Source organism: Moschus berezovskii, chromosome 15 (genome assembly GCF_049115385.1).
Source record: "Moschus berezovskii isolate FMDL1 chromosome 15, NW_MosBer_1.0, whole genome shotgun sequence".
NCBI classification, from domain to species: domain Eukaryota; kingdom Metazoa; phylum Chordata; class Mammalia; order Artiodactyla; family Moschidae; genus Moschus; species Moschus berezovskii.
In genome coordinates, this window is record NC_142474.1 from 63,909,864 (window position 1) to 63,934,286 (window position 24,423).

General features: G+C 37.8%; 1 protein-coding gene and 1 pseudogene across 2 annotated transcripts in view; both read right to left on the reverse strand.

Annotated features, from left to right (window-relative positions):
* Window positions 1–915: 915 nt before the first annotated feature.
* MALRD1 (MAM and LDL receptor class A domain containing 1) overlaps window positions 916–24,423 on the reverse strand; it is a 596,047-nt gene continuing 572,539 nt past the window's right edge. For both annotated transcript variants that reach the window (XM_088844424.1, XM_055428153.2), the window contains 2 exons: window positions 4,524–4,599; window positions 916–996 (listed from right to left, as the gene is read on the reverse strand). In XM_088844424.1, the coding sequence (XP_088700550.1) occupies window positions 916–996; window positions 4,524–4,599 (157 nt within the window). The remainder of the gene's footprint in view (window positions 997–4,523; window positions 4,600–24,423) is intronic.
* LOC129557552 (small ribosomal subunit protein eS1 pseudogene) lies at window positions 20,227–21,020 on the reverse strand (annotated as a pseudogene).

Sequence of the window (24,423 nt, forward strand, 5' to 3'; positions counted from 1 at the left end):
AATCCATTTGAGTTTATTTTTGTATGTGGTGTGAGAAGATGTTCTAATTCAATTCTTTTATAAGCAGTTGTTCAGTTTTCCCAGAACCACTTACAGAAGAAACTGTCTTTTCTTCACTGTATATTTTTGCTTCCTTTGTTACAGATTAATTGACCATAAGCATATGGGTTTATTTCTGGGTTCTCTATTCTTTTCAGAAAAACAAAGCTTTTAACATATATTTTAGCATTGTTTTTGTATCTATGTAAAGATAGATGTTAAATGATGATTTGAATGAAGGAAAGTTCAGGATGATAATTTATCACATTTTTTTCCCCAAATACAGAAATACCTTTTATTCATGGTTATGTTGATTAGGATTACTATATTTGTCCACCCACTCCTGCTGGTTTGTAGTCAGTTCAACTTTATTTCTAAGCTCAGTGGAATATAAATAAGCATATATATATATAAACATATATTAAAACTTCTTTATATTCAGGGTCTGAAACAATTTGATTCATCCTTTAAAAAATAACTATAATAAAGTCAAAAGAAAACAAGAAACTTAAGTGGGACATTTTATTAAAATATTCAGATATATATGAAGATAAAGTTCTGATTCAGATTCCATGAAAACATTCAATATATTCTATAAGAAAATTTATTTTTAAATGTAATAATTAGGGTAGTATTCCAAATCCCTTCCAGTTTTACTATTGAATAAGATGAATTTCTATTAGATTTTACAGACTGTATATGAGATCATATTTGATTTTTTTGTTTTCTTTCTTTTTTTTTCCTTTGCCATGCCATGCAGCATGTGGGATCTTAGTTCCCTGACCAGGGATCAAACCTGTGCCCTCTGCAGAGGAAGCGCAGAGTATTAGCCACTGGACCACCAGGGAAGTCCCAATCTTGATGATCTTGATGGCACTATTTGAGACGATTAGATATAGTCTCCAGTCTTCCTGATATTGTGTCATATAATGGATTTGAGAAGGAGTATATAGAACTCTAAAGAAAAACACATTGAAAGAGTTATGATTTTAGACTTTAAAATAAGAGACTTTTTTCCAGATCATGCAGAATGCAGTGAGTTTTTAATGGATTTTCACTGGAGTAATAACTAGTGCATCCGTGACTCCTACTTCAACACCTCCAGTCCATACTGCCTGAACCACTGACACAGGGCTCTTCTTGGTGTGTGCCCAGCATCCTCTGAGCAAAGGAGCCACTGCCTCATCCTCACCTCTTGTGCGATGGGGGAATGCAGTGGCCAGGATCTTGACTGCTTCTTTCTATGGCACTGTTTTTAAGTCTGTTGCTTTAATTATAGTTAAGTTAAATAAAACTAAACAAAAATATTTACAAACAACAGCCAACAGCTTTCAGCTGGGAGAATTATATTTTGCAGTATATATTAGAAAATCTAAAACAGGGAAAGTTGTATAGGACAACCAACATGATTTCCTCGACAAATAAATTGCAAGGGGAAAATAGAAAACAAAATCTAGAGATTAAAAGAGACTAGAAGAAAGCTGATCATCGAAGAACTGATGCTTTTGAACTGTGGTGTTGGAGAAGACTCTTGAGAATCCCTTGGACTGCAAGGAGATCCAACCAGTCCATTCTAAAGGAGATCAGTCCTGGATGTTCACTGGAAGGACTGATGCTAAAACTGAAACTCCAATACTTTGGCCACCTCATGCGAAGAGTTGTCTCAATGGAAAAGACTCTGATGCTGGGAGGGATTGGGGGCAGGAGGAGAAGGGGACGACAGAGGATGAGATGGCTGGATGGCATCACAGACTCGATGGACATGAGTTTGAGTGAACTCCGGGAGTTGGTGATGGAAAGGGAGGCCTGGCGTGCTGTGATTCATGAGGTTGCAAAGAGTCAGACAAGACTGAGCGACTGAACTGAACTGAACTGAGAGACATGTCTGGAGAAGGCAATGGCAACCCACTCCAGTACTCTTGCCTGGAAAATTCCATGGATGGAGGAGCCTGGTAGGCTGCAGTCCATGGGGTCGCTAAGAGTCAGAGATGACTGAGCGACTTCACTTCCACTTTTCACTTTCATGCATTGGAGGAGGAAATGGCAACCCACTCCAGTGTTCTTGCCTGGAGAATCCCAGGGACGGAAGAGCCTGGTAGGCTGCTGTCTATGGGGTCTCACAGCGTTGGACATGACTGAAGCAGTTTAGCAGTAGCAGCAGTAGAGATGTGTCTAACAATTTGAATGCACATAAATTATATGGATCCTGATTTTAAAAATATAGCAACACCAACAAAGTACAACCCCTCCACACACAATTATTTATGAGACAAATGGGATAGGTTGAACACTGATGAAATCTTTGATTGTGTCACAGAATTATTGTTAAATGTTTGCAAGTGATATTGTGGTTATATGTATTTTTTTAATATATTTATCCTAGTGTAACTGAAGTCTTTACAGGGAAAATTAAATGATACTGGAATTTGCTTAAAAACACTCTGGTTGACACAAAGAGTCAATTGTAATGTAAACTATGGACTCTGGGTGATAATAACATATCAATGTAGGTTCATCAGTTGTAAGAAATGTACCATTCTTGTTGGAGATGTTGATAATGGGAAAGGCTCTGCATGTGTGGGGACACAGGATATATGGAAAAATCCATGTACCTTCTGTCCTGAACCTGAAATTTCTCAAAGAAAATGAAATGTATTTTTAAAAATATCACCACCATTCTGGTGGGTGGAAAGAATGGGTGGCAGCAGAGGTGAAACAAGAATGACCATGTGTTGATCATTGTAGATGTTGGCTGATGGGTCCGTGGTTTTCAATATACTATCTTCTAAATTTGTATATCAGAATATGAGAATTTTCTCTAAGAGTGTTCATAAGAGTATTTTCTGAGAGGTCTATTTCTCTGTTATGTCAGGAAAGGTGCACTTGGTTTAATTAATACAAAGTTATTTGTTTCTGAAACAACAGAAATCAAAATAGCAACAAGAGTTGAGCGCTATGACAGGATTTCTTCTCTAGCCATTCTTTATGGAAAAAAACAACATGAAAGAGGAATGATTAATATAAAAATGTCAAATTTAAAACATTTTATTTCCTTACATCCTTTGTAACTTTCAGATTCTAAAAGTTAAACTAAGCTAAAGATTAAAAAGATTAAATTTTCTTTCTTTAGTAAAAATGAAAATATGTTTGTTACACCTTCCTACTTTGTCAAGAAGATACATTACTTTTGTTTATTATTTATTTATTAATATTATCCATTAAGTAGAACTACGTTTTCATTTTTACTCTGTGACTTAATTGACTTGAAATCAAGTTAATTTGGTATTCTTAGGTATATCTTACTTATTTTCATCTCTAACATAACCATACACAAAGAGTGTATTATGTCATTAATGAAGATGTAATGCCCTTAATTTCTTCCTTCCTCTTCTAAGTTATCAGGTAAACTGAAAGTCGCTCAGTTGTGTCCGACTCAGCAACACCACGGACTATACAGTCCATGGAATTCTCCAGGCCAGAATACTAGAGTGGGTAGCCTTTCCCTTCTCCAGGGGATCTTCCCAACCCAGGGATTGAACCCAGATCTCCCTCATTGCAGGCTGGATTCTTTACTAGCTGAGCCACAAGGGAAGCCTAAGTTATCAGGTAACAGGAATAAAAAAAGTCAAGCGTTTTATTAGACTTTGACCATATAACTCAAATATGCTAGAAACCACCTGATCTGAAACCTCTGCTACTTATTTTTAGTAACAGTAATAACTGTTTATGACTTCATTAAAAATAAAAACTGGTTTTCTAACATATGCTCACTTTGACAAGAGAATTAATTTGATACAATATTTCTAAAATCAGATGTAAGGAAGCTTTCACACAGAAGTGATGTGTCATGGCTAATCCTGTTTTATACCCAAATGGATGCTCATATTATATACTTAAGAAAGGGATGAGAGGGATTTTACTTGACATTTCTCTCCAGCCTATTTCATATTGCACTCATAAGGAGTAGCCGTTAAAAAGGCCAAGAAAGATGTAACACACTTCAGTTTCTCCTTTCTCTGTCTAAATTATCAGGTAACAGCCCTCACAGCCCACACCTGAATTGAAAGAGAGCCCAGAATGCTATTCTCCCTTTTGTGTTTGGGAATAAAATATGAAGAACAGTCCATGAAGAGTTACTGAGAGGAGAAGACTAATACTGTCAGTTAAACTGATATTTTCCAGATTTGTTTCCTCTTTCTCGGTATGAACAATGACCACAAAGCCATTTAACAGTGAACTTATTCTACAAGCAGATTGAAACCATCCTGAAATGGAAAATTCTCACTGCATGTATAGAGAGAATTAAAATCCTTCCCATCTCATCTCTCTGGTGGAGAAACAAGCCCATCTCTTAACCATGATACGGGAACATGCCCAGACAACATTGTGTGTGTGTGTGTGTGTGTGTGTGTGTGCGTGCGTGTGCAAGTGCCTGTGCTTGTGTTTTCCCTTCTGAGACAATACAGTTTATCATTGCCACTTACCTCTGTTTTCTCTGGGTTGCTCCAGTTCCCATAAATTGGATTAACAAATGCACGGTTAATACTTCTTTTAGTTTTCCTTAAAACACACAAGGCCACAAAAAGGAAAGTAAGTATTGAAATTCACCACAGGACATTTTCAGGTTGTTTTCTGATAGAAATCTTTGAGAGACACATTGTCCAGCCAGTGTACTTATTCTTATGAAGGTATTTCCATAAGTAAAGACTACTTTATAGGACACCAAGGCAACCATATCTTTGAAGGCAAACATAATGTGATGTCTAAAAAGTCAGATCCAAATAAACCCAAGCATATAAAAAAAGTTGTTCTTAATTTCTTATATATTACTAAAACAATACAAAGGATACAACATTAGAAAGAATAATGTAATGTAAAGCTGAACTGGTTATAAGGAAAGACCACCGTGAAGTCCCATAGATTCAAAAGTGCCAAGCCCACCACAATCTGAGGACTATTTTCCATGACAATGTCTGTCATAATGATGTGTACATAGCATATGAGTCATAGTATTTAACATTTTAAACAGCAAATTTAAATAGGAACATTTTGAAGAGAACTTTATGTTAGTATTTCCTTTCAGGAGTCATAAAGAGGCATGTCCTTGGTAATCTCACATATTGGTTTGTATCTGCATAATTGACTCAGATTAACTGAGCTCCTAAATGATCATTCCTTTTTATATTTTGGTTACTTAAGAGTCAATAGACTTATTAGAAGACAACTAGCCCTGGCATAGTTGGTCACAACTGATGAAGAAAAAAATGCTCATCACAGGAACAAAACAAATATAAGAAGATAACTAAATATGCGCTACTGAAGATATAAGGAAAATTGCATATATGCACACATTCACATACACACACAACAGGGGAGAATGGAAGACCAATTCCAGGATGATTGCCAGAGTCTTGAGAAGGCAGCCAGGAAGAAAAATTATATGTGCTGTGTTTAGTTGCTCAATTGTGTCTGACTTTGTGACCCCATGGACTGTAGCCTGCTATGCTCCTCTGTCCATGGGAATCCTCAGGTAAGAATATTGGAGTGGATTGCCCTGCCATCCTCCAAGGGATCTTCCCATCTCAGGGACTGAACCCAGTTCTCCCACATTGCAGGTAAATTCTTTACTGTCTGAGCCACCAAGGAAGCCCAAAAGGCATGAAAATATTTGCTTAATCAGAGTATAATGACAATTAATACTTGTCAATAATGTACCTTTATATTCTGAAAGAAAAGGGCGTAAAGAGTAATTCCCTGATTCCCTCTTTGAAAAGATATTGTCAGAGGTGTGACCTCTTATTTCATCTTCCAAACCACATGGTCCTCTTCTAAAAAGTAACAGGATTAATGAACCCAACAGCATAATCTGGGTAATTATGTCTGACTGGCAATACATTCTCCCTGTGGATTCAGTGTCTTCTAAGATTCCTGACCTCTACTGTTTCTACGCAATTGACTTAAATGTTCAGTAGCTTAGCTAGATGACTTTTGGGTTATAGATGAAGAGGGCTGTAGCAGCCATTTTTGTGAGTTATTTTGTGGGAAAAAATCAGATATACTTTAAAATGATGAAGGAACAATTACTTACCCACTAATTGAAAATGTACAATTGCTATAATTATTAATAAAAATTGAATAAGTGGTGTTTGATTCTTTGACTTTTATCTCTCCAAGACCAGTCAAGGTTGAGTTTTCAGAGCACCAAGCTCAATAAGTGGCATAGTTAGGGCATGATGGGGCTGCTCCTGAGACTGGGTAGGAAGTGAAGCAGTGTTTTGAAATGTGAAAGCAGAAGCTGGTACAGGAAAGACTGAGGATTAAAACAAGATGGAAATTAGGAGCTAGGTAAAGATGGGACAGCCACAAACATCAACAACTGAGAAAAATTATTCTTGGCTGAAATCAGGCATGAAATCAGAAAGCAGGAGGAAACGCAAACCCTAAGACCAGACAGGACAGATGGTCCAAAGACTGGGCAGGCAACCAGGAACCGAAGAGACAGGCTTTGCTGTCAGTGGGACAGAAGAGAGGCACAGGCAACACAGAAGATTTTGATACGAGATGACCATTTTTGGCTTTGAACTGCTAAGACTCCAGATGACCTAAACCACTACTGGCAAGCAGAAGTCAAGTACATTGATCAATTTTCCAACCCTATCACTGTGGCTTCAGTTATAGAAGCTACTTTTCTTGTGAAAGGATTTTAAGTCTTAAATAATTTTCTATTAAAATGAAGTGACCAGCCTTTGGGGTGTGTGACTATAAAGAAAGAAGAGGGATACATAAGTGTAAGGATATGGAGCTATAATAAAAGAAGAAAGGGTCACAGTATGAGTACTGGGAGGTGAGCAAATTATGTTCATTAGCAATCTCAAACTTTTAATTTTCCCCAGATCAAGGGTTGTTTCCCAAAAGGGAAAATCTGAGAATTGTTGGGCTTAATTTTTAATGTCTTTCCTATTTAAGAAGTAAAAACTTACCCATTACCCATAGATACCTCAATTAAGTACATTTCAAGTGTCAGCTCCATGGAATTACTATTTCAAGTTCCATGATATAATATTCCACCTTCATCAGTTATATAAGTTTGATATTCAAACATAAACAATTTTACTTAAAATGACAAATCCTGCTACAAAGGACGTAAAATGTTTGATTATGAAGTTTTCTGCAAGTCCTAACACTGTATGGTACAATGTTAAGTCTGCATGAGGCTAAGAAATGCGGTATTTAACTTACTGTATCTGTCATTATTAGGCAGACAGCTCTTTAAGAACTAAGGTTTCGAAGAATGGAATCTCCTCTGGGAATCAGAAAGGCATTGATTCAGAAGTTTAGAGTAGATAAAAGGAAACCGTGAATCACATGCATTCTCCTCCCCTGACTTCACAGGCATTCACACAAATTACTATTAAGCTCTGGCTACACCCAATGTGTGCAGACACTGTATAAAGTGGTGTTCTGAGGGGGCTAAACAGAGATATGTTAGTGCAGAACTAGGATAAGTCTGATACAAGTTTCTAATTTAAATATAGTGAGCATATGGATACCGCCACAGGAATTGACTTCATGGCTTATTAACTAACAAAATTGTTTCAGTGTTGATTAAAAACATGAAAGTAGTTATAATAGATATCTGAAATTATTTTACATGGGCAATGAAGAAAAACAAAAAATAAATTCCTCTATGTTGCATCCATTAAATATGACTTTCAGGTAAATGCTTATTTTATACCTTTTAACCACCTTATTTGCCTGGAGAATCCCAGGGATGGGGGAGCCTGGTGGGCTGCCGTCTATGGGGTCACACAGAGTCGGACACGACTGAAGTGACTTAGCAGCAGCAACCACCTTATTAAATTAAAATTGACACATCCTACAAGTCACCCATTTAAAGAATATAATTCAAAGTTTTCTGGGAATATTAATTGCATTTATTAATTTTAAAATGTGGTAAATATATATATAACAAAATTTGCCATTTTAGCCATTTTTTAAGCGTGTACAATTCAGTGGCATTCACTGCATTCACATTGTTGGTCACTATTTCATTTTCTTAATGAAATGAACATCTTTGATGAAATCCAATTTACCTATATATTTTTCTTTTGTTTCTTGTACTTTTGGTATCATATCTAAGATGGCATCGCCAAATCTCAGATCATGAAGATTTACTCCTATGATTTCCCCTAAATATTTGATGGTTTTAGCTCTTATATTGAAGTCTTTGATCCATTTTGAGTTAATTTTTATGCATGGTATGAGGTAGGAGTTCAAATCCATTCCTTTGTATGCAGAAATCCAGTTGCCCTGGCACGATCTATTGAAAAGACTGTTCTTTCTCTATTGAATGGACTTGTCAAAACTCAACTGGTCATAGATGTATGGGTTTATATTTGGATTCTTAATTCTAATCCATTGGTCTCCGCTTATAGTCACATGCTAATACCACACGGTTTCGTTTCCTGTGGCTTTGTGGTAAGCTTTGAAATCAGGAAGTGAGTTCTCCAAGTCCATCCTTTATCAAGATTGTTTTAGCTCTTTGGTGCCCTTGTAATTCCATACTAATTTGAGGATAAGTTTTATGTTTCTGCAAAAAGAAAAAAAAAAAGCTGCTGGAGTTTTAATGGGTACTGTTTTCAATCTGTAGATTGCTTTGTGTAGTACTGACATCTTGACAATAATAAATCTTTCTGTCTATAAACTCAATGTGTCTTTCTACTTACTTAGGTTTTCTTTAATTTCTTTCAGTAATGCTTTGAAATTTTAAGTGTAGAAATCTTTCACCTCCCTGGTTAAATTTATTCCCAGGTATTTTACTCTCTTATATGCTATTGCCAATGTGATTATTTCCTTAAATTTCTTCTTCTGATTGTTCACTGATGGTATTTAAGAGCATACCTGATTTTTATGTGTTGATCTTGTATATAAAAACTTTGCTGAGTTTATTAATTCTAGTAGCTTTCTTATGGATTTTTTTTTGAGTTTTTTATCTATATATGTTCATGTCATTTATAGTATAGTTTTCTTTCTTCCTTTCCAATTCTATCTCTTTTTTCTTATATAATTGCTCTGGTTAAGGTTTCTTATTGATAAATACATTCATCTCTAGCTTGCTGCTGCTAAGTTGCTTCAGTCATGTCCAACTCTGTGTGACCCCATAGACGGCAGCCCACCAAGTTCCACCGTCCCTGGGATTCTCCAGGCAAAAACACTGGAGTGGGTTGCCATTTCCTCCTCCAATGTGAAAAGTGAAAGTGAAGTCGCTCAGCCGTGTCCTACTCTTTGCGACCCCATGGACTGCAGCCTACCAGGCTCCTCTGTCCATGGGATTTTCCAGACAAGAGTACTGGAGTGGGGTGCCATTGCCTTCTCCGTATCTCTAGCTTAGCCGAGCTATAGAATATTCATTAATATAAACTAAATTGTAATGCTAGTGTATGAGAAAAATTATTATGACAACGTTTGGACAGTTTTAAGGTAGAGTCTGATTGCCATTTAATGTGAACATCTTTATATTGGATAAGTGAATAAGCTTTTATCTAGGTTGAAAGAAAAACAAGGTGACAGCATTCTGTAGTTGAAAAATGGCTATCAGGAAGCTGATAAAAAAGAATGACAAGACAGTGCCTGAATTGTTTTAACTGACAAGTCTATAGTTCAATATAAACATCCATTTACACATATTGTAAGTTTATTAATAATTGTAATCTGCTTTTATAATTTGTCCTAGTGAGTGTCTTATTCATTTTCTTTACTAATTTATTACTGTTTTTGGGTTATCAATCAGTAGTTTACTTTCTTTTTGTTAACAACAGACATGTTTTTCTCCAATTTTGTGTGCTGGAGAAACTGGTCAGTCTTCTTAGTCAAATCCACCAAATATCTTCTCCTTGCTACCATCTCATGGGAGTAAAGCTGTCACAATGTTTTCATACTTAAAAGTAAGCTTAGAATATGCTCAAGTGAGCTCAAAACTTTAGCACAAATTATTAGGGCGGAACAACACTGAGAGGACCATGCACAATGATTTCTGTTATATCTGGGTGGCCTATATTATAAAACTGTACCATAAAAAACCTGTCTATTAAAAAGGATGGAGAACAACACTGTCTGAAACTGGGTAATCCTAATGTAGCCATCAAGGTGATTTGAAGAGATAAACATGATAATTTATTTACCAAAAGATATTTGTTGTTGTGTGTGTGGAGGAATTTGCTCTCATGCTTCCACTAAAGAAATGATTTCTGTGTTTGTTTCTAAATGCTGAAGAACATTCTGAGATCCAAGAAATAACTGTTATAAGTGTCTAAAGGAAAATGATATCTATAATGTGGTGACCCATTCCTCAAGATGGTGAAATGCTAGAATGCTGATTATGTTATTTATCATCTTTCATATTCATCTATTTAAACATATCCAACACTTCTACGACACATATTATCTATCAAAGACTGCTTTAGGTCCTGTACTTACAGAGTTAATCAGTATGTGGTTCCTGACTCTAGATCTAATTTCTTTTAGAGGGTGGCAGCTTTCTAGATTTCTGTCTCTAAGACTAAATTGCATGTTTATAAAATGCCCACCACAAGTAGATGCCCACTAATGGTTCAGTGCTATTCTTTTACCTTCTGTTCTTATTTTCTCCTTTTGCCATTGATATTTTCATTTAAACTCCCTACTTGTTTCTCCTGACCCCAAAACTTGGGAACAATGAAAGGACATTGGAATAAAGGGGAAAAGAAAGAAAGAAGTGACAACATTGGCAATAATACTCACTGTAGTACTTTTAACTTTTTATAATAGATTTATTTATTTAGAGTTATCAAGGACCTTTGCAATCATCTTGTTCATGCATTTTTTACAGAAGGGTTAAATGAGGTTCTTCATTATCTGGCTTCCTCTTCTATCACAGCACCTAGTGTAGTACCTAGTGCTATAGGAATCAAGTGACTATTTACAGAAAGAATAACAACAAATGTATATAGTCTGCAGTCTTGACGATCCACTAGCTAACTCTTTACTCTGTTTTTCCATGCCCACTTCCAGCAATATACTTCATCAATACTCAGAGAAAGAGACATTCATTTTTACTATTGTGACCTTGGAGTCACAATTGTGTTTAGATTTCTGTTCCACTTAGCCCAAGACTAAGTGAGCTAGGAGCCTACTTTTGACCTCTGTCTCTTCCCAATTTTTTCTTTTTTCCCAAGCTGGTTAAGTGCCAGGCCAGACGGGTAGCCTGGGGGCTTTCCTGAAGATGAAGTGAAAGTGAAAATCCCTCAATTGTTTGCGACTCTTTGTACCCCAATGGACTATACAGTTCATGGACTTCTCCAGGCCAGAATACTAGAGTGGGTAGCCGTTCCCTTCTCCAGGGGATCTTCCCAACTCAGGGATCGAACCAAGGTTTCCCACATTGCAGGTAGATTCTTTAACAGCTGACCCACCAGGAAGAGAAGAGTATATAGAAAAGGGATGGTCCCTCTATCCATTTCATCACACAGGAAATGAAAAAATCATATGATTGGTAAAAAATTAATTTGGTAGAAATAACTCACTTGCCAACATTTGAAAAATAAAGGTCTGTGTTTCCTACATCTCATATTCATCTCTGAAAAATGAGAGGTATGAAATACCCATGTATAAATATCAGGAGTTGATGTGTTTTCAGGCTATGAAGTATATGATTTGTTGCTACTGGGGAAAATGTTTTCTAACAGTAAAAGTACATGTGACATATTTTTTAAAAAAGGATCCATCTAAATTATGAAATACATTCATTTCACTGGTGAAATGGAATTCATTTATTCTGGGAGTCATGCCTATTATATTAAATTTTGCTAACCCTGATTAATGGTGAACCTGAGGTGTCCCTCAGAAGTAAATTTCAATTCTACTCTACTCATTTCCACCTCTGTCATTTTAAACTCTTCAATTTGGTTTTTCTAAATATTTTCAGTTCTAAGAGTTTCTATGAAGTCTTCCTGAGTGTGCTTAATCTTTCAGGTAAAGGGAAAATATATTATAAAATCCTGATAAAAATAAAATATTTTTGGTCCCTACTTTTACTCATATCTATTAAACATATAGATATATATCAATAACCTCAGATATGCAGATGACACCATCCTTATGGCAGAAAGTGAAGAGGAACTAAAAAGCCTCTTGATCAAAGTGAAAGAGGAAAGTGAAAAGGTTCGCTTGAAGCTCAACATTCAGAAAACGAAGATCATGGTATCTGGTCCCATCACTTCATGGGAAGTAGATGGGAAAACAGTGGAAACAGTGTCAGACTTTATTTTTTTGGGCTCCAAAATCACTGCAGATGCTGATTGCAGCCAGGAAATTAAAAGACACTTACTCCTTGGAAGGAAAGTTATGACCAACTTAAACAGCATATTAAAAAGCAGAGACATTACTTTGCCAACCAAGGTCCGTCTAGTCAAGGCTATGGTTTTTCCGTGGTCATGTATGGATGTGAGAGTTGGACTGTGAAGAAAGCTGATTGCCGAAGAATTGATGCTTTTGAACTGTGGTGTTGGAGAAGACTCTTGAGAGTCCCTTGGACTGCAAGGAGATCCAACCAGTCCATTCTAAAGGAGATCAATCCTGGGTGTTCACTGGAAGGACAGATGTTAAAGCTGAAACTCCAATACTTTGGCCACCTCATGTGACGAGTTGACTCACTGGAAAATACTCTGATGCTGGGAGGGATTGGGGTCAGGAGGAGACGGGGATGACAGAGAATGAGATGGCTGGATGGCATACCCGACTCGATGGACATGAGTTTGAGTGAACTCCGGGAGTTGGTGATGGACAGGGAGGCCTGGCGTGCTGTGATTCATGGGGTCGGAAAGAGTCAGACACGACTGAGCAACTGAACTAAACTGATTAAACATATTTCTTTTGATCAAGAAGAGATCTTTTTAGAAATGTTTGTTTCTCAGTTAGGGTACTTTTAATTTTTATTCTACATCTCATTACAAAAATTAATGAGTGATGAAGCCTTTGAAAATGAGGTTTGCTTGTTTCGATTTTTTTGGTTTGTTCATTTGTAAGCTGTAGTAATGGGGAGAGATTGTGCACTGAATTTCCTGTGCAACCATGGGTGCCGCACGATTTTCATATGTCATCTTTCTTTTCTGAAAGCCCTAGATAAGTTTTAGTTTACCCCTGGTCTCTGATCATTTCCATCCAAATTTTAGCCTGTTTGAATAAACTGTTTTTAAGGAAAGGTATCACAAATTTTAAAATTCAGACACTGCTTTGTCCTTTTTGTAATGAAAACAAATTTACAGCAGCTTGCAAAGATAAGCACAACAGAAGAATATAAGACAAATGAGAAGTAGATAGGAAGTGGAGAAAGGGATTCTGAAAACTGAAAAATAGAGTTGACGCAGAGGGAATGCGCTGGGGACGGTCCATGAAATGGGTATGGTCCAGTCTGTGTATTTAATTCATACAGGATACAACTCTGACTTGAAGGTTCTCCAATGCAAATTTAAGCAGGGCAAGAGAATCAGTTAACATAGGTCACACTTTCAAAACAAAACAAACCAAAGCCAGTTGCTTAGAAGCACATATCCAACTTAGGAGAGAAGACATTTATGGTCTGTATCCTGTCACTATCATCAAGACAAACAAAGTAACAAGGCCCCACAATATTATTTTAGGAAGACCAGCAATGTGCTTCATTAAGTTGTTTCAACTAAAATTCTTAAAAAATATCACACTGAGATTATGCCCAAGCGTGCTTCGGTAAAAACTATCTAGGAGAGGTGGTGGCTAGAGGGGAGGGATTTAATGGAAACCTTGAAACACAACAGTACTTTAGAGAATTTGATTTGGGGGGCATTTTCATATGGTTGTGTTTATCATGAAAAAGCCAGCACCAGGATTACAATCTGCAGTGTGTAATTACATTGTGGCACATTAAATCTGTTATAAGAATCTACAGATAGAATAAAATTGCACAACGTTAAAGGCAGTATGAGAAACAATAAACCAAGTCTATTAAATCATCCTTTTCTCACTGAATGTATTAAAATGCTGTATTATCTGACCACTGCTAAAGAAAAAGAAAAAATCATGAGGAGTAGTAAACAAAAATATTGAGCTATAAAATAGTGTCTACCTTTGGAAAGATGATGACTTAAAAAAGAATTAAAACAATATGTAAGAAAGGAAAGAAAGAAAAGAAACAAGCCAATTTGGAAAAGCAGTGATAATTAGGGGTGGGGGTGGCAGTTCAGGGAATGTCCATGAACTCAAGTTTTCATTTCCCAGTCCTTATGAAACAAGCTGAACCAAATGTTTTGGGTGAGAAAATTCAGAAAACATTGGTTTTGCAAATGTAACCAGAAATGCCACAAAAAGGAGGGGAAAGGATTAGTCATCCAGGGTCACAAAACCAAACGACAGACAACTGGGACATCAAATTTGCTAAACTGATTCACATGATACAGCAGCTGCCATATTTTTTCTCCTACTCTTTTCAGGCAGGCAATAAATATCACTGACCACAAAACCTGTCACTGTTTAATTGGATCTAGCTGTGGGAGAGTGCTTAAATGGGAACATGCCCAGGAATATGGAGGCAGTTAGGATGAATAAAGCTGACCCTGGTTTCCGTAGCTTAACTCTAAGGAGACCCCGTGTTGCCGACGGGAAGGCAGTCTCTGCCAGCTTCTCCTCCCCTGAGTGCAGTGTTAGCACATCCACAGCCACCTAGTGGGAACCAGACAGAGTAAAACACAGACTTTCAAGATGAAAAGTGTATGTACGTGTGTGCACGTGGATAACGGTTTGGAAGGAGACACGTCAAAATGGTGACACTCTGCACCTCTGGGTGGTGACATTAAATAGACTCTTTAATTCCTTTCTGGCACTTTTTTGTATTTCCAAAATTCCATTCATAATGCTGCTGTGTATCTGAATCTTGAGGGTGAGGGGATGGTTTTCCAATTTGGAGAAGATAATGAGGTGTTTCCCCTGAATGAGCTCCTTGCCTCCACCCTGCCTGGCTCCTTGTAAATCATTTACCTAAAAGACAAGATCGTTATTGCAGTCTTTCCTGATTCCTCTCTTTTTAGCATTTCTTCTCAACATCTACCTACCTCCCGTTGCAGCTACACTCCTTAGGCTAGGTTTTAAGTAGGTCATAATTCCTATTTTTGCTCTTGAATGCCCTCCTTATGTGGGGCTTCCCAGGTGGCACTAGTGGCAAAGAACTGGCTTGCCAATGTGGGAGATATGAGACGTGAATTCGATTCCTGGGTTGGGAAGATGCCCTGGAGGAGACCATGGCAACCCACTCCAGTGTTCCTGCCTGGAGGATCCCACGGACAGAGGACCCTGGTGGGCTACAGTCCATAGTGTCGCAGAGTCGGACGTGACTGTAGCCACTTAGCATGCGCACACCCTTCTCATTGACCAGAGTCTTTGCCAGCCTTGGAGCCAGGTAAACCACATCTCTTCTTTGTACTTCAGTGTGCATTGTGCATTTTACCATCAGGCTACATGATACTTTTGTTAATTGAAGTATTTTTCCCTGTAAATTCCTCCATATGAAAACTCACTCTAATTTCCTTATTGAATTCCCTTAGACACATAATCTCTTTGCTTAAAAACTGATTGCAGTATTGAAGTTAATTATCAGTCTTGTGATTTCCCTTAGCAATCACCTAGAAACTGGCTTCTTTCTAAATCTTTTGACAATTTAAACTTGAAAATGCTGTGTAAGAATTTGTCTAGAAAAATGAACTTAGTTGCATTTATCTACACTCACGTCTCTCCAACTAGAATATTAACTTCCTATAGGCGGAGCTAAAATCTTTATAGTTTATCTAGGAAACATTTCTTGAGCCCCAAATATGAGCAATGAACTCTACTGTAGAACTACTCAAGAGTGTGATTTATATTTGGTTATGGTTTTATTTTGTTTATTGTCCCAAGATGACATAAATACAAAAATCGAGGATAGCTGTTTAGAAATGTTTGTTACTATTTGTGTACTGAGGCTAAGAATAAGAAATCTGGACTAGTGTTTTGTGTGTCTTTTAATTTCACTTTCCCAGTACTTCTTACAAAAGCATCGGTATGTGATGGATTGAAAACAAAACAAAACACAGCTGGTCCTTCATCATACAGTTTAGATAGCTCTATTCTGCTAAGACTGGTGTTTAGATATGAGTAAATACACATGTGCCTGACTGACTTCTACTTCTGATTTCTAATAACTTTTTGCTAGTTGAAAATATTTTTTTTTTTTTTGCTCTTCTGAAAATATGTTCTCTTCTTTTCTCTTTGACTGAATGTGATACCCAAAGTCCAGCAGTTGGAAAGGGCCAAGTACTATATAACTTTCTTCAATCAGAATGAAATATTTTTTTCATGTAAATTGCTCTATATGAAAACTCACTCTAATTTGCTTATTGAATTCCCTTAGACACATAATCTGTTTGATTGAAACTGATTGCAGTGTTGAAGTTAATTATCAGCCTTCGTGATTTCCATTAGCAATCGTCTAGCAACTTGCTTCTTTCTAAATCATTTTAGACAATTTAAAGTTGACAACTCCATATGATAATCTATAAGTCAGAAAAACTGACTTACTTCATTATGACTCACAAATACTGATAAATTCCTTTAAATATACCCTATTTTGGATTTATCAATACATTTATTAAAACTCTTTTGGATCTATGAATTCATTCAGATCATAGTGCTTAAAATTTTTTTAAAGCAATAAAATTTCATTTTCTTATAGTTATTCTAAAACAACTTAGTTTTAAAATATAAAGAGAAATTTTTAAGTACACAAGCACATGATTAGCATTCTATGTAGATTTCTTAATTTCCTATCATTTTTCCTTATCTGTGTTTGCATGCTTAGTCCTGTCTGACTCTTTGCAACTCATGGACTATAGCCCGCCAGGCTCCTCTGTTCATGGGACTTTTCAGGAAGAATATTGGAGTGGGTTGCCATTTCCTTCTCCAGGGGATATTCCCATCCCAGAGATTGAACCCATATTTCCTGCATTGGCAGGCAGATTCTTTACACATTGAGCCATCTCATTAACCTACACCATTCTCCAGTACAGCTTGTATCTTGACACGGGTTGTCTGTCTGCTCTTCCTGCTTTTCATCTTGGGTTTCCAATCTATGAATTCAGACTTGAGTGATGTAGCACATAAATCCTTTCTCAACCTCCCCCACCATATTATTTTCACCTCTGAAATACACTTGGCCTCTCCGTTACCTGTGTTTCTCCAAAACAGTAGGAAGTAGCTGCATACATGCTATTGAAGAAGTGACATTATTTGCTTTTCTATATGCCTTCTCCACCAGACTGTACATTATCCTGTATTTCTATATCCCCAGCCAAGAGCATAGTGCCCAGCACATACTAGGTGATTAATAAATGTTTGCCAACAAGTATATTAATGAATGATTAAGAGTTTCTGATATATGTGTTTCTCTTTCCAAAGACAAAAACAGGCTGGTCTCCAAGGTCTGTTGTAATTGTGTCCTTTGATTCATCAGTGAGCTAGAGATTCCCACACAGTAAACAGATCGTTGAACTTGTTAAGAGTGTCCCTAAGGATGCTTCTAAGGAGAAATGGTATCAAAGATGATGTGAAAGCAGAAAAGAGTCTAGCAGAAGGATGGCAAAGCAGTTTGTGAAGAAAAATTATGGAGCTGATCCCATCGTCCCCTCTTTGAAATTCCCTACCCTCCAGTATCATTAATAATGAACAACATTTAGGATTCTGATTCTCTGGCAAAAGTGACAATGTATTTGCTACATGCCATTGTAGAGCTAAATGGTTTGCTAATAGCACATACCTCACTTATCTTTACTACCTTCCCGTACTTCCTCATTTAAACAGGTTACCTCTTTCAAGGAGCAACTCTGGTTTCCCTACAACACATTCTTCTACTCTGATTGCTTGGATAGGTGGAAAAAAATGAAACACCGAAATTTATGAGGACTGAAATGCTGTCTTCCTGCTCATGTAAGATTTATAGTGAACAGAAAGATGATGCTGAAAAGCGCCTTGAATCTTGCCCCGAGGACTATTTCTGCCAAACAGTCATCTCTATTGAAATGGGAAAATAGCTATCTTCAGCTCAAATAATTAGAACATGGAGCTATTATACAGTAAAATGCTCTATTTTTTTCACACAGAATTTATTTCTTAGTCTATTTGGAGTCTGTATCCAATGACAACAGAACTGAAACAACTTGGGAAAGTTAGCAAGACAACACACATACGTACAAACCAATAAAGCCTGTAATATTCAAGACTTATATCCCTGACACATTGCATGTAAGCTGATTTTGTACAGTCAACTCTTTGCAGCCCCAGGAACTGTAGCCTGCCAAGATCCTCTGTCCATGAGATTCTCCAGAAAAGAATGCTGGAGTGGGTAGCCACTGCCTTCTCTAGGAGATCTTCCCAAGCCAGGGATCGAATCCGGGTCTCCTGAATTGGCAGGCAGAATCTTTACCATCTGAGCCACCAGGGAAGCCCCAGTGATCAGAGGAATGGTTACTTAAGAAGCTACTAGTTATTTAGTAAAGATAGCAAATCTGAAAATTCATGTGAAGTTTTTAATTTTGTTCATTTGATGAATATGAATATTACTTTAAGAGTAAATCTATATACTCATCTATATAGGGGGAGAATGGACACATGTATATGTATAGTTGTTACTCCACTGTGCATCTGAAATTATCACAACATTGTTAACTGGCTATATTCCAATATAAAATTTAAAAAAGTAGAATGGGAGTATTAATATCGTTATGAATAGAAGTGATAATTAGATTACCAATTAGATTGTCTAGATTAGACTGTCAGATACCAGGCATTGTTTTCAGAAACATTCAGGGTAAAATCTGTCACACATATAAATATCCAAATGAAATGATATAGTGTGAGGATGATATTGGGATGAGTGAATATAGTCACTTCTTAAAGTAAATTTGAATTTCCTGCCTGCCTGAAATGCCCAGTGTTTTGATATCCAGTTTCTTCCATAGATTATGAATGTGCATACTTACAGGTTTGTGGTTTTCTCTAATGTCCTTCATTCATATTCCAGGATTTAAGCTCCTGACTATGGGCTGATTTTGTAGCCCATCATGGAATTCAATAATGATTCTGCTAAAGGTCATACATGTAGGCATCATTTGGAATTCCTTTATTAGCTTTCAGCTTCTATAGAATGGAATGAAGGCCAATCAAGCTGAATTGAAACTTTTTAATAAAACTCAACAATGATATCCTAACTTTAAGAGTCATCTGTAAGGATTCTAGCAGAAATAAATCCTGGAGCATTGAAGGCAAGTGAAATATTTCTTGGAATATAAGATGTTCATCTGGGCTTAAACATCCTACTGGAAACAGGCTGAGGAATCTGATTTAACAAATAGTTCAGTTCAGTTCAGTTGCTCAGTTGTGTCCAACTCTCTGCGACCCCATAGACTGCAGTACGCTGGGCCTCCCCGTCCATCACCAACTCCCGGAGTCGACTCAAACTCGTGTCCATTGAGTCAGTGATGCCATCCAACCTTCTCATCCTCTGTTGTCTCCTTCTCTTCCCACCTTCAATCTTTCCCAGCATCAGGGTCTTTTCAAATGAGTCAGTTCATTGTATCAACTCACCAAAGTTCTGGAGTTTCAGCTTCAACATAATTTCTTGCAATGAACACTCAGGATTGATCTCCTTTAGGATGGACTGGTTGGATCTCCTTACAGTTGAAAGGACTCTCAAGAGTCTTCCCCAACACCACAGTTCAAAAGCATCAATTCTTCGGTGCTCAGCTTTCTTTGTAGTCACATCCATACATGAACACTGGAAAAACCATAGCCTTGACTAGATGGCCTTTGCTGGCAAAGTAATATCTCTGCTTTTTAATATGCTGTCTAGGTTGGTCATATCTTTCCTTCCAAGGAGTAAGCGTCTTTTAATTACATGGCTGAAGTCACCACCTGCAGTGATTTTGGAGCCGCCAAAAATAAAATCTGACACTGTTTCCCCATCTATTTGCCATGAAGTGATGGGACTAGATGCCATGATCTTAGTTTTCTGAATGTTGAGATTTAAGCCAACTTTTTTTTTTTTTTTTTACCACAAATAAGATCTTTTATTTGTCACCATTAAGAGTCTGCATTTTAAACTGATTCTTGGACTTGTGGCTCGTATCCATCAGCTCATTCAACTTTAGCACCTGTCTCACCCCCAGTAGCTTTTCCAGAACTACTACCTTCACCATGTAGCTCCATGAATTTTCCCAATTCAAATTTGGGCTTCTTCAGCATTTTTACTTTTCTAATGAAGACATCATGGAGTGGATAAATAGATTGGCAAGCCTTTTCTATGTCTTTCCTAATGCTATCTGGAATCAATTTATTGACCACCTCTTTCAAGTCATTTGTCTGCACCTCTCAGGTCATGATTTCCATCATCTTCTTGTGGATCTGGTGCACCTGCTGGTGCTGGGTGTAAGAGGTCTTCCGAATCTGATTGTTGCAATTTTTAGTAAAACCCACACAAAACAGATGAAGCAAGTAACCATCAGTAGTCTTGACATCAACGTGAGCTTCAATCATGGTCTACCATTTTTTGACCATGGAGCACATTTTGTCACTGGTAAGATCCATACCATGAAAATTAGTCAGGCAGTTTTTGCCCTGAACATCCTCTGTCATTAGCTTGAATTTTCTAAATGCTACTTCATCATTCTGCAGATCAGCAAGACTCACTTCAAAAACACGACCTTTGAGGCCATCAGATGCAATTTTGGTTCCTTGAGTTCTCGTGACCAATGTTTTCCCAATATTCCTTATATTGAAATAGCTGGTGCTTTCACATCATACCAATCTTTTTTAGAAAATGGGTCAACCACTTTCTTCTTGGCTCCCTTCTTGCCTCCTTTCGTAAGGTGCTTGCTCTTGCCAACCGCCATGGTGCTGCTCAGACAGCCAAAAAGGCCTCCCCAACTTTTAAACTCTCCTCTTTCACTTTCATCAAGAGGCTCTTTAGTTCTTCACTTTCTGCCATAAGGGTGGTGTCATCTGCATATCTGAGGTTATATTTCTCCTGGCAATCTTGATTCCAGCTTGTGCTTCTTCCAGCCCAGCGTTCCTCATGATGTACTCTGCATATAAGTTAAATAAGCAGGGTGACAATATACAGCCTTGACGTACTCCTTTTGCTATTTGGAACCAGTCTGTTTTTCTATGTCCAGTTCTAACTGTTGCTTCCTGACCTGCATACAGATTTCTCAAGAGGCAGGTCAGGTGGTCTGATATTCCCATCTCTTTCAGAATTTCCCACAGTTTATTGTGATCCACACAGTCAAAGGCTTTGGCACAGTCAATAAAGCAGAAATAGATGTTTTTCTGGAACTCTCCTGCTTTTTTGATGATTCAGTGGTTGTTGGTAATTTGATCTCTGGTTCCTCAAATAATAATTACTGGTTCCTCAAAGAAATGATTACTAAGATGCATTTTCTAACTGCTATTTGTTGAACTTAGGAATATGAATATGAATAGGACATGGACCCTACCATCAAGAAACTCACAATCTGTTATGGGAGACATCACACCAAAAGTCAGTGTGATGAGAGAAAAACAAGGCTGAGAACAAAGCACTTTGGATGCTCAAAAGTAGGAGTGCTTGCTTTTTCCAACATCACCTAGGATGATTCGCAGATGACACAGCTTCTGTGGTTAGATTTTGTGAAAGATTTTTCTTTTGTGTTTTATTTTTATGGGAAAGGAAGAAGTAAACCTAGTATTTCTGAAAATTTATTCTATTTTCCTTTGACCAATAAGTTCTTCTTGATCACTGGAGTCTGGAAAAATGGCAGCTGGCATCATTCATTCTATGTCTTGGGTATATTTGACTTATAGAGCCTGAATTCCAAGACTTTGATGTATTACTACAAATACATTACAGATCCTAGCCACCTTATTTTCCATCTGCCCTACATGTTATTTGTGAAAAGCACACTGTGTGTTAGGCAAAGAACAGAGTAAACAAACACTTCTGTCTTTGCTTCTCAGAGATTTATCGGCAAATAGAATTATAACTGAGTCCCAGATATCACTGTTTCTAATCATCAGTCATCTGTGTGGTCAAGACCACAATACAGATAGATTTGCTAAGTGCCCGGTATAATTTTGAATTGTAAGTTAGGTACTTTCAATTTTTAAAATTAAGCATTAACTCTCTTGGAGAATTGTCATGCAAAGATAAAGACAGGACACTACTCAGTCAGATAAAAGGTACCCTAATAGCTGAAAGGTTTAACGCAGTTATTAATACATCACAACCAGGCAATACTCAGGGCCCAAAGGAGTAACCCCTAAGTCTGTTTAAAGATAAATAAATAAATAACAGTAAACATAATATATAGTTATGCCCTGAATTGTGGGGGTGGCCTATACATCAGGGTTTCCCAATCCCCTGGCCCCCAGTCGTGGCCTGTTAGGAACCAGGCCACACAGAAGGAGGTGAATGATAGGTGAGCGAATAAAGTTTCATCTGTATTTTACAGCTGCTCCCCATAGTTGGATGGCGTCACTGACTCAATGGACATGAGTTTGAGCAAGCTCCAGGAGATGGTGAAGGACAGGGAAGCCTGGCGTGCTGCAGTCCATGGGGTCGCAAAGAGTCAGACACGACTGAGCGACTGAATAACGACAGCAACCCATTGCTCTCCCATCACCCCCAGACGGGACCATCTAGCTGCAGGAAAGCAAGCTCAGGGCTCCCACTGATACTGCATTATGGTGAATTGTATAATTATTTCATTATATATCACAATGTAAGAAGAACAAAGTCCATAATAAATGTAATACACTTGAATCACCCTGAAACCATCACCCCACTCCCAGTCTGTGGAAAAACTGTCTTCCATGGAACCAGTCCCTGGTGCCAAAAAGGTTGGGGACCACAGCTATATGTGACAGATATTTGGGAAAACTTTAGTTAAACTTCCTCATTTTATGTATAAGAAAATACAGAATACCAAAATAGTTTTCTTCCCTATTGCCCAACCTGTTTATCTCCCTAGGTTTTTGGATTTTTGTTAGCGGCATTATCAACTATACAGTTGACTAAGTATAACACTCTTGGATCCACTCTGACATGTGTTTTTTCCTCACCAGTTTTATCAGGTCAGTTGCCACTGCTCAAGTTCAAGTTCTCATTGTCTCTCATCCAAACCTCTGAAATAGGATTATGTACTCTAGACAGATAATGGCTTTCTTCAGTTCAGTTCAGTTCAGTCGCTCAGTCGTGTCCGACTCTCCGCGACCCCATGAATCACAGCACGCCAGGCCTCCCTGTCCATCACCAACTCCCGGAGTTCACTCAAACTCATGTCCACAGAGTCGGTGATGCCATCCAGCCATCTCATTCTCGGTCATCCCCTTCTCCTCCCGCCCCCAACCTTTCCCAGCATCAGAGTCTTTTCCAGTGAGTCAACTCTCTTATCCTAATCTGTTCTCATGCTCTGCATTCTTATATTTTAACCATAAATATGATCTGGTCATTCTTCTTACAGTCTTTTAAGACTTCTTGTCATTCTTAAAACACTTTCCTGGCTTGCATCAGTTAAGGCCCTAGCAGGAAACAGCTGATATATTCCAACTGGGAAATGTGAGGAGTGTTCAATAAAACGATAATTTGCAAAGGTGTGGCCAGAATATAAAGAAACCATAAACGATGTGGCAGTAGGCTGGGCCAATGACATCAGGCCTGTTACCAGCCTAGGCTGGAAGGAGGAAGACTGAGTAGAGATACAACTGGGGTCTTCATAGGGCCCCTCATGGACCCAACACTGCTACCAGCCAGCTAGAATGGTGCTGGAATACCCAGCCCCCTCTCTCTTTCCTCCCTCAAGGTGCGCTCCACTTCAACCAAACATAATATAAATTCAGATGACAAGGGAGCCCATTAATGCAATCCATAAAGGCCAGTTCTCTAGACCCTGGGGTGACAGAGATAGACAGCACTTATCCCAACTTTATCAATAAATTGAAAACTCCTTAATAGTCATTCAAAACCCTTAACCACCTCTCTAACACATACTTTTACCACAAGTGTAATGCAACTTGTTCCCCTCCATATTCTATAGCTATGTCAGCCAACTGAGAAACTGTAAGTTTCCACATTATCTTTTATTTTCAGCAATGTTCTTTCCTCATCTCTACCTAGTTTCTTCATCCTTTCAGGCTTTACATAAATGTTACTTTCCCCTTGCAGCCCTCTTCATCCATCTGAATTGCATCTCCCCAGAATATATAGCCTCTATGTGATACACCAAGACATATGCCATGCCCCACTCTCTCCACTCTGAA